Here is a 12,231-nt window from a genome sequence, read left to right on the forward strand (position 1 = left end):
ATAAATAAAAAATCTGTTAAAGAAAAAAACATGGAAAGGACAAAAAAATCAACTAAATTATATCATGAACCTTTGATTCATCAAAAGATATAAAAGAATGAAATATAAGTTTATAAAATAGTAAATACTTAAACTAGAATAACCAACAAAGGATGAATATTTAGAATATATCTTTTTTTCAAACTTCTGAGTCAAAGCAGCCTAATTTAAAACATACAAGAAAAAAAGACTTCACAGAAGATACAAATTTCATCCCTGAAAATGTCTGAAGAGAGGGTGGAACCACAGTAATGATCGGTCACCAGGGCTGATGTGTCTCATCTGCAAACCGCTAGGAATTGCTCAGTTATGTGCAGCACACACGTGTCCTATTGATACTGCGGCCCCATGTCAAGATTTACCCCTGCATGGCTGCCATAGGAGGTATAAGAAAGTCTATCACAGCAAGAATTCTCAAAATCCCTCCTACAGTATTATTTCATTTACAATAAGTTCAGAAAATAAAACACTGCTTTTCAATGTATGTAACTGTATATTAACTTCAAAAGGTAATACATAGAGATATTTTGATGGGCAATAAAATCAATCTTCAACAAAACAACTGATGAAGTTATTTTCAGGTCTCAATTATTTACTTTATGGTTCCTTTAATTTAAAAAGATCATTTAATGTTCATCTTTAATATCTTATGAAATGTATACATTTATAATGTGAAAAATATATTTTATAGCTTAAAAAATGATTTAAGGACAGCAAATTACAACATGCCCACTGCCCTAATAAACAATTACATTGCTACAGAAACCTGCGATTGCATACCACACCTACTGTGACACTCAAGTATTTTTTGCCTTGTTCTTAATAGTTTTTATATGTGTATACTTTATTTCATATACATTTTAGTATATATAAAAATTAACATAAGTATAATTGTATATCATACACAATATTATATAATTGTATAATTATAAATAATTGTATATGTTTATATAAATATACTTTATTCTAGAAGGTATTTTCAATAACTTCCACATATTTATATGATGAGTGCATTATATGCATGAATCTAAAGAAACAAGAATCGGATTGTAGGCTACATGGGATGGTGCATGACAAAGGGACATTGGAGAGTTCTAAAACAGTTTGGTGGTGAAAACTTCACAATTAAAAATTATTGAACTATATTCTTATAGAAGGTAGACTTTATGGTTCAAAAATCACATTTAAAACACACACACACACACACACACACACACACACACGCACAGTGCCTCATCTGGGAAGCCTGCCATCCTCACCAGCCCAGGCAGAAGTTTGCATACCACACCTACCATGACACTCAAGTAGTTTTTGTCTTGTTCTACTCACATCACAGTGCTCATCAGACTTGGCTACTCTGGCCCCAATTTCAATTGAGGTTTAAGGCTCCTGTGTCAATCCCTTCTATTTCCTATCCCAGTGCTCAAACTGTTCTGTCCACTGTAAACCTACTGCCTAGATGCAGTATGAACCTAAGCAAATTATTTCAACATCTGTGTTCCAGTTTCCATATCTTGATGCAGAGATGATAGATTTTTCTTCCCCAAAGGGTTACTCTACAGAATAGATATGAGTAAAGTAAAGCATATAAAATGGCCTTGAATTAATAAGCATATGAAAAAGTATCTTACATCATCAGTTACTAGGGAAATACAAAGTAAGACTATAATGATATACTACAATCCAACTACCTGCATAGCTAAAATGATAAAGACTGAAAATACTAAGTGTTGACAATGATAAAGAACAAATGGAATTCTCATTCACCATTACTAAAGATGAATGCTCACTTAGAAATTTCTTTCAAAAGTAAAATATAGAACTGGATAGATGTATTCGTGGTTAAGAGCACTGGCTGTTCTTTTAGAGGCCCTGGGTTTGGTTCCTGGCACTCACATTGTGGCTAACAATCATCTGTAATTCCAGTTCCAGCGGGTCTAGTGCCCTCTTCTGACCTCCATGGGTATTGCATTACATGGATGCACTTACCTACATGCAGGTAATATTCTCATACACATAAAAAATAAAAAAAAATTTTTTGAAAAAATAAAATATAACTACCCTGTATATATCTACAAAAATATGTAATATATGTATATATATATCAAAAAAGAAATAACAAAATAACAGAAAGAATTTTACAAAAATTTCCAGAGGTCAGTTATTCATATGAACTCACAGCAATGGTGAAAACCTGGACAAGTCTCATGTAAGCTCAAGCCAGCCAAAATCCAAATATAAACATGGGGAAGTGGGTAAGAAACCTAAACCCTACCCAAAGAACTACTGGCAACTGAAGGCGGCTGGGAAGGGGAGAGTCAGTCTCTTTTAAGGGTGACACTCTTGACAGGTTGTCAAGCTGCAGTGAATGAACCCACACTGAAGGACATTTGGGGACAGAAATCTGACTCTATAGGCATAAATTAAAAATTAATTTAAAAAAGAAATTGCTGTATCCTGAATACAATCCTGAGTAGTTATAGTATGGATTCCTAAGAACTTTTTGTACAAAGAGATGTGCTGTTTATAATGGTAGTTTTACTTGTTACATTCTAACATGTAATGTCTTATTTCTTTTTCTCATTTCACTGAACTGATTCCAACCCATCAGAACAATACTGAAAGCACAGTTGAGAACTCATATACTACTTTGCTTCTCAGAAGGCAGGATCTGAGTTTTCTCCATTGACTGTGATGCCACATGTACCTTTTTCATAGATGCAATTTTACTAAATTTAGGAAGTTTCTATCTATTCCTAAGTTTTCAGATTATATTGTGAACTAAAGTTGAGTTTAACTAGATACTATATTTGTACCTATTAACACAATCTTAAAAATTTGTCCTTTATTTTTCTGTAATTTATAATATCAATGAGTAGTTCTACAATTATGAAGACAATGAAAATTAATCATATATTTGACTATTATGTTCAAAGTCATTTTCTTTTTCTGAGTGTCCGTTTATTAAATGATAGGTATTTAAGCCAGCCCCCATGTTTATACGAAAATCTAGTAGAGAGGAATGCTCTCCTATTGTATACAGTCATCCCTTGGTGAAGGAACCATTAAGTCCAGAGTCCCCAAATCTGTGGATACTTAAGTCTCCTAAATAAATGACACTGGATTTATGCACACCCCATGCATATACTCCTGTATGTTTTGAGAAATCTGTGAAGGACATGAAACTCCTAAATACTATCTATCTATCTATCTATCTATCTATCTATCTATCTATCTATCGATCTACCTACCTATCATCTATCTATCTATCTATCTATCGATCTACCTACCTATCATCTATCTATCTATCTATCTATCGATCTACCTACCTATCATCTATCTATCTATCTATCTATTCTTGTTTAATGAATAGTCATATATATATATATTCTCTGGTTTAATGAATAGTCACAAAGAAGAAGCTAATCCAAGAATAAATGTAATTTTATCTTCCACAAATTATATAGGCTGCTCTATACATCAGCATGGCCCTCCCCTGGCTTGGGTTTGTGACTCAGAGAAGCACGCACTCCAGCTACCAATGTGGGGCCAGAGCTCCTCCTTTCATATGGACCTTGGATTTATGCAAGTTTTCTGCTGGGTGTATCAGAAGATGATTTCTCTTTATGTGTACTTATACATTAAACAAACATTTCTAAAAAGCAGAACAAAAATTTTATTGTCTTTTAAGTCTTAAGCCCTGTATTTTGAGATATTATTTTTTTCTGTTATATTAAAAAATCAGTCTTAAAAAAAACCAGAATAAGCACACAGAACTTAAAACTGGATGAGTACAAAGGCCCCTCAGCAGAAAATAAAATGGTGAAATGGAAAATGTTATACTCACAGATGGCATACTACTCAGCAAATTGATACACATGACACATAAATCAAAGTGTAAGAAATTACACTGGGGAAAATATGAGGTACAAAAGAATGGATGCTATTTTATCTCATTTGAAAGAAGACCATGATAGGTGACACTAGCCTGTGGAGACAGACATCACTATAGCAGTTGTTGCTTTCTAAGAAGAAAACGATTTTTCCTGAAAAGAAGAAAAACAAATTTCTTGGGAAATGGAAGTGTTGAATATCTTGAACTAATTTATATCTGTGGTGGTATGAAAGAGGCATCTCCAGAGGCTCAAGCATTTGAACATTTACTCAGTTGGCATTTGGTAAGGTCATGGAATCCCCAGCCCAGGTATGGCCTTGCTGGAGAAAGCACGCCACTGGAGCAGGCTTTGAGAGCTCATAGCCTTGTCCCACTTCTGGTTTTCTCTCTGCATCCTGAGTATGCTTGAAGATGTGAGTGCTAAGCTCTCTGCTCCAGCTGCCTCCTGCCATTCTATCTCTACAAGATAGCCTAATCCCTCTGGAAATGTAAGCCCAATAAAGTCTTCTTTCTATAAGCTGCCTTGGTCATGGTGTTTTATCACAGCTTCTTAAAGTAACTAATTCAATATTAGAGCTAATACAATTTATCTAATTCAATATTAGAGCTGCAAACAAGTTTACTATACACAAGCTATATACATTAAAATGTTCTTAGTTTGAAAAGTTTTAGCTTTTTTGTCCAATGAAAATATTATGTCAATTTTTAAAAAAAGCACTCAGCACACAGTCATGTATGGAGGAATAAGTGAGTATGTGTGTGGCTATACCCACAACATTCCTTAGTAAAAAACTCCTTGAATTTGGCAACACTCACCTCAATCACTTGACTCTCAAGGTAATTCATGAAGGAACCAGAACTCACTATGCATTTTCTACATTTCCAGCAACGAAGAATGCTTGTTTCCTCTTGGTCAGTATGTTTATTTGGCAATTCTTCACTTCTTTTCATCTGTGGGAACATTAATAAGTTTTAGATTAATAAACTATATCAGGAAGATTTGATTTCCAAATCCTTACTACAGCAATAGCTACAGGTACAGAAGAACTATCTTTTATTGTGGTAGTGTAGACTCCCCAGTTCCCCTATCTTCTGCATTCTGACCAAAAATCAGAGTACCTTGACTGCTCTGTGACACAACCCACTGCCAAGTTTTTAGTGTAGGCTTGAACATGTGCAGGGACTTTAAGCATCCCCCAAGCACTGATGAAGGTGGTTAGGTTGCTGTTCCAAACACATTAAAAAAAAAATGATTCTGACTCTGGGCCAGAATTCCTTAAATCTTAGTATAAATTCCTTACCTTAGCCACTTGAATGGACATGCCTAGGCAGAAAACCCCTTTCTCTAGTCTATAGAAAACATGATTTTTCACTCATTGTTCATGGTGGAAACAGGTCATGGAACTCTGAAAGGTCACCAGATTATTAATACTATAGGGAGTAACCACCCTGGAGCTTAGTGCTATTTTCCTTGAAATCCCAACTGGTCCCATCTCTGGACACTTGTTTGTCAGAAAGCCCCGCTGTAGTTTTTGGGTGACTTCAATTGTAGGTTTTGTGAGATGAAACAGGTCACTACTAGTTACCAGGTCTCAGTCCAAGAGAACAGTATAAACTGTCTGTGATTACCAGCTTATTTTCCTTTTCTAGAGTATTTTATATTTCTCACTAGTGATTTTAAAAAAAAAGCAACAGCTGAAGAGCAGATTCAACAAGTTACTGCAGTGGTTTGAAAAGTCTTGACACTATTCACCAACCCTGAAGACCTCAGTTTGTCCGCTGAGACCACATGGTGGAAGAAAAGAACCAATTCCTCCAAGTTGTCTTCCGACCTCCATACAAGCACTATGGAATGTCACCCTACCCCCATAATATAAATAACTTATATTTTTTAAAGAATCATGGCAAAGAATGATAAATATTCTTATAAACAGGGTATTAGGAGTAGATATAGAATTGACATTAAAATAAAACACTTCTTAGTGAAATTGGAAGGGGTTATTCTAAATTGATGTGAAATCCTTTATGTGGAATGAAGCAATTTCTCCTTTACACAGTATTCAGTGGAGCAGTTTACTCCACCTTGTGACTCATTTACACAATAAGATTCAGGTCTATGAGTTTCCAGTCTATTTTTATACTTAAGCTGTTCTCTCAATAATTTGGGATAAGATTTATACACTAACATGTAAAGATCACATGATATGTATAGTGTATTTAATATCTTGTCTAGTAACTGTTCGTTATAAAGAAAATAAATGTGAATTAGACTCCCCACCAGTGTCTGTTGAGTTCCTTGCTCATGTTTCATTTGTTTTCTCTTTTGATTTTCATTCATACAATATTTATTGAAAGCTCAATATATGGCTGGATTCTGAGTCAAACTCAAAACACATGAAGATGGATAAATTATATATATGTATATATATAGATATATGAGAGACAGACAGACAGACAGATGGATGGATAGATTAGTAGTTCTCTTAGCACATAACAATTGCTTTAGGAGCTTTACAAAACAGTGAATCCAGGCACTACTCATGAAAATTTTAAGTTTTTCTGCAATGAACAAAGAAGTAGGAATAGATAAACCTCTATAGAGTGTGGGTAAGAAAAAACGGAGATGTGAGTATTCATATAATTAAACTGCATCATCCATAAATAAGAGCCAAAGGAGAGGAAACTTAGAACATAAGTAAAAGGATTTAGTTACAATAGTTGTGCATGATGGCACATTTCTGTAATCCTGGAACTTGAGAGGCTGATGTAAGATCAACAGTTTGAAGCCAGTCTCATTCAGCAACATAGTAAGTGCTAGACCTGAGCTTCACAGAAAGACAACGATAATACACACACACACACACACACACACACACACACACACACACACACACACAACCTGGCTGGGAGACACAGCAACCCTTCTTGAAGTCAGTTCAGCTCTGATCTTCCAGCAGCTAGGCAGCAATTCTGCCTCTGTTGACTGCTTCACGCACAGAGGCCATGGTAGGCTGGCAGACCACGCTATTTAAATTACAAACTCAATGATTACGGAAATTCTTAATCTGTAAGTGGTCTTACCCTCTTCTTTCTTCATTGTTGAAGTTCCCATCTTCCTTGTTTAATTAATAGAGTCCTTCTTTTACCTCTCTATTTCCTTCTTAGCCTCTTTAACCCTCATCTCCTTTGTAACCAATAATTCTCAGCCAGGAATGGATTCTTCAGGGAGAGGTCATGTCAGAATCAACTACAGAGACACTCCATATATGACTATGTTCCCCAAATCCAGGATCCTGTGGTCCCTCTCAGATATTCTCCATGTTCTCTTACAGTAAAACCATGTACAAGAGAAAGCCTGCAGAGATTCTAGTATACTACTGAAAACTATGTCTGACAACTCTTCCATATCAATGATAAAGTTTTATATTTGGTTTTGATCTTGTTCCAAAGATCTAGACCAATATTTTTAATTTCTAGATGTCAAAGGAACATCTTTCAAGACCTTCCTACAAGGTATTTGTACACTGATTCAGTATAGATCTGTGTAAATCCATAGACAGACACTAATTAGAGGTAATTACTGAGTGCTTTAAATGCAGCGGGGCTAAATTGAAAACTCATAGTAAATATAAAGTATCCAATGAACTTTGATGACTTTGTAGCAGTAAGAATATAAAATATATCAATAATTTTATATTGACTAATGAAATGGCACTATCTCTTTTTCTGAGATAGGATCTTCCTAGAGCCCCAACTGGCCTGCAACTCACTGTGTAGCCCCAACTGGCCTCTGAGATCCGCCTGGCTCTGTCTCCTGAGTGCTGGGATTAAGGCATGTTCACCACCTCCAGCTGACAATATCTTAATATACTAATGGAGCATATTATAAAGTTAATTTTACCTTCTCCTTTTCCACTATTTTATGTACATGTGAGTAGTATGGTGTGGTGTAGTATGGCATGTGTGTATGTGCATGTGTAGAAACCAGAAGTCAATGTCATGTGTCTTCCTCTATTGCTCTCTGCCCTATTTTATTTAAGATTTATTTACTTATAATGAGTGTATGTGTATGCATGCACCATGGCACACATGTGGAGATCAGAGGACAACTTTCTAGAGTTGGTTCACTCCTTCAATTGTGTGGGTCTGGGTACTCAAGATGTCAAGCTCAGAAGTAGGTGCCTTTACCCAGTGATCCATCTTGCTAGGCCCCTGACTTACTTTTTTAACAGTTTCCTCACTGACCTTGGAGCTCTGATTGGTCTTCTCAGATTCTATCTTGCTAGAAATCAGGATCTTCTTGCCTCTGTCTTCCCAGTGCTAGGATTACAAGCACATGTCAACACACTTGGTTCCTACATGTTGGTGAGGGTGCAAACTCAGGTCATCATGTTTGTGTGGGAAGCAGTTTGCCAACTGAGCCATCCCCTAACCCCTCTTTCTTTTTTTTAATGTGGCTTCACAGATTAAGACTTGCACTACAGTCTTACTGAACTGTACTAGTGTAGCTCTCCCGACCTAATCCATAGACAGCCACTAATTAGAGGTAATTAGTGAGTGCTTTAAATGCAGCTGGACTAAATTGAAAACACAATAAGTATAAAGTATAAATCTTAAATAAAATAGGTCAGAGAGCAATAGAGGAAGACACCTAACATTGACTTCTGGTTTCTACATACATGCACACACGTGCATGAGCACACACACACACACGCCACACTACACCATACCATACTACACACATGTCCATAAGATTGGACAAGTCTGGCATGACTTCTCTCTGAATGTACCACTCACAATTCAAGTTTGAATTTATATTATCTTTAAAAGTTTAAAACTTATTGAAAAAGTTGTGAACTGAAAAATTAGCCATAACATTTTTACCAATTAATTTTCCTGACATACTTGTGTTATTTTCTATCTTATTTTCTCCCATTTTTTAGCTGTATATTCTGAATACTACTGTACAGGTATATACATAGTTCCCTAAAAAATCCTTTCCTGATTTTTTATCTTCATATCTCTTCCTGTTTATATCATTTTGTTTTCCCATAACATTTGCTAACCAAGTGCTCTTACCTTTTAAGGATTAGGTCAACTTTTAATTTTGCAGATGGACTCCAGGAAAATACAATTACTCTCTCCTCTTTCTTCCACAGTATTTTGCATACACCCCCACAGCAGTACCACTTAAGTGGTATCATTCTTATCTTTGTGAATGTATTTCTTATCAATTTAACTTTGGGTCAATAAAAAGCATGCTCTACTCATTCTATAGTCATATAATCAAATATAGTACCCGACATATAAAAAGACTCTCAAGTGGGAAGAACCAAACTGGAGTATTTTTAGCTAGCAACAGACAAGAGGAATCAAGTGGAAAATGCCTACACCTGTGTTTATATCTATCTGAACTTGAAAGGAGAAGAAGGTTATCACTTATAAAAGTGAGATGGTTTCTGACAGATAATTTATATTAAAAGAAAGGATAAAATATCATAACCCAACCTATTAAAAAAAAAGACAATCTTTGAACAATATGTACATTGGCCACAATCTCAAATCTATCTCGAACCCAGCATCCTAGACCCTAGATTTGGCTTCCACAATACAGAGAACTATACAAGTAACTCTGTCTCTGAACTCTTGAGGGGTTAGGAAAGCCAGATGGAAATGTGTTTCCTCCAAAACCACCTGAGAAATGCAAGTGGTGTCTGAACAGTAGTCTCTATGTATACCTGGGGCTTGAATGGCAAAGAACACAGTGACAGACAGGAGACCTCCCTTCGAGTAGTTGGTTATGTGGTCCAAGAAACTCCCAAAATAACATAGACTATTGCCAGAGCTCTTGATTATCTCTAAGAACTGAAACTTAAGACCCTACTGCTGAAGACAGGACACACTTTGGACACAGGACTTGGAGCAATGGAGCAAGAACTGACCTGGAAGCCTTCTACTTGAAGTTTAACTCCCATATTTCTGGAGGATACTATGCAATCAATCAATGGTCCAACCCAGCCCTAAAGCCTAATAAATGTAACAATAAGCAGAGCAAACCACCTCTACTGACAAGTATACTGTCCACTACTCATCAAAGAAACTTCTTTTTACAAGAGAAGGAGATTACTGCAGAACCCCATAACAGGTTAGATGCAAAGAAAATACATCTGAGAAATGACACATCTACAGTGGAACCTCTGCACCTAAGGATCATGGAATAAAGGAGAACAGGGTGCGGGGGGTTTAGAGAGAAAAGCAGTGCATCCCTCAACTCTCACCAGTGAGGCCTCCTTATACAACAGAGTGTGATGCACACAAAAGGCCACAACTGGCTAACTCTTAAAGAGATTGCAGAGTATGTGTCCCTGGATAGGACTTGTCTATCTACCCATGGGTCAGGGACCATTGTGGAAGAGGGGAGATTGTAAGAACCAGGGTTGGTCCATGAACATAGGGAAGCAATGGCTTTCAGGGAAGCAGAAGCTTGTACATGTAAATTTATGGCAATGGTGGCATCAAGCACAGGACCCATGCCAACTAGATTAGACAAGGGCGCAGAGTGGAGCAAGGGAAACGGGTGTCAGGTTGGCCTTGGTCTGGGAACTATTGGAGACTGATCACTACTAGTTGAAGGAGAGTAGGCCATACCAATGATCTCTAGATAGGCTGACTAGGCTCCAGTGGATGAATTTGTACCAAAGGACATCTGGACACAAATGCTTGTCTGGATAGGACTTAACATGTATAGAGGAATATATGTGGTCCAGTGGGGGGTGTGAGTGGGGGGACATAAAAGGGGGGGTGTCTAAATTTGATTAAGAAGTCTTATATGAAATGTACAAAAGCTCAATAAAATTTTTTAAATGCTATTTAATTACAAGGCAGCAGTTAAGGTATGAGTGTATTGCCTACATGTATGTGAGTGCACCCATGTTATGCAATGCTGAGGAGGTCAGAAGAAGGCATTGGGATCCCCTGGAACTGGAGTTAAGGATGGTTCATAGCCGCCATGTGGGTGCTAGGAATCAAACCCAGGTCCTCTGCAAGAGCAGTGGGTGCTCTTAACCGCTGAGTCATCTCTCCAGCCCAGGAAGTATCTTTTTTTTAAATGTGAGTGCGATCTTGCTATATAGGATGCAATAAACTAAAACGTAGTCCACAATGGCTTCACAGAAATGGGCTTCAGAACCAGTGACTGTTTACTGGACAGAATATTATACATAATAACATTGCTGGCTATACAGAAAAGATCATTTTATGAAATTAGCAGTATGTCAGTCTACCCTACTGATCTTGAATCCTGATAATCTGCTTTGATCAGAGAAGAACTGGAAAAAGAAACACCCCAATCCAAGTAAGCCACAGCAAAGAAGTACTAATAAAACTACAACTAATGATCTGTGATATATCATAAAAATGTACATGAATGAACTTTTTTTTTGAGACAGGGTCTCCCTATAACCTCTGCTGGCATGGAACTCACTATGTAGACCAGGCTGGCCTTGAACTCATAGACATCTGCCTGCATCTGCCTCCCAAGTGCTGGGACTAAAGGCATGCGCCACCATGCCCACATTCTTAAACTATCACAAACTTTGCTTTTGAATCATTTGTCAATGCATTAAGACACAAAAACCTATCCTATGTTAAACAGAATTGAAGTCAATCTTTTAGTTATGACTATATTCCTGTAGAATTTATGAATCCTACTTAGTTCAACAGATATTTCTAGCACATGTATTGTTTAATGAAAACTAGCTTGCTACTCAGGACCCTCTAATATTAGCTTTCACTCTTAAAGATATCAAATATTTCACTTGTACAAATAGGAGAGTGAATCAGATTATTTCCAAACTATCAGTTTTATAATTCTAGGCTTAGTAGCCATAGAGACTAACATTTCATTGGAGCTTTCTAATTTATTTACTGTACAATTGCCTAAATCATGAATTATGGAGACCTCAATCTTCAATGATTGTTGATGTTAATACACTTCTGGATTTAAAAATGGTGCAGTCAATTACAACAGTAGTTCTCTCTACACTTTGGAGATCACATTCATAAGCTTTTTCTTGGAAAGCAACCCAGCTTCTGTTAAGAAAAAGGGAGGGGGGAGGGAAGGGTATATGAGGAACCTAGGGGATAAGGAGAAAGAAGCAGTTCAACAGGGGTAGGATCATAGGAGCAAGGGTATTAGTAAGGAAGAAAGAGGGGGAAGCGGGGGCACCTTAAGTGGGAAAACCATGATAGAGGGGGGAGACGATACAAGAGAGAAACAATGCCCAGCTAGTCACGAA

The 12,231-nt window shown here is 36.8% G+C and overlaps 1 protein-coding gene across 4 annotated transcripts in view; it reads right to left on the reverse strand.

Moving 5' to 3' along the window:
* Rnf180 (ring finger protein 180) overlaps positions 1–12,231 on the reverse strand; it is a 166,503-nt gene that overhangs the window by 140,625 nt on the left and 13,647 nt on the right. For all 4 annotated transcript variants that reach the window (XM_029557855.1, XM_017795285.2, XM_008856273.3 and 1 more), the window contains exon 2: positions 4,751–4,885. In XM_029557855.1, coding sequence (XP_029413715.1) covers positions 4,751–4,885 — 135 coding nt within the window. The remainder of the gene's footprint in view (positions 1–4,750; positions 4,886–12,231) is intronic.

Source organism: Nannospalax galili, unplaced genomic scaffold (genome assembly GCF_000622305.1).
Source record: "Nannospalax galili isolate Female #2095 unplaced genomic scaffold, S.galili_v1.0 scaffold751, whole genome shotgun sequence".
NCBI classification, from domain to species: domain Eukaryota; kingdom Metazoa; phylum Chordata; class Mammalia; order Rodentia; family Spalacidae; genus Nannospalax; species Nannospalax galili.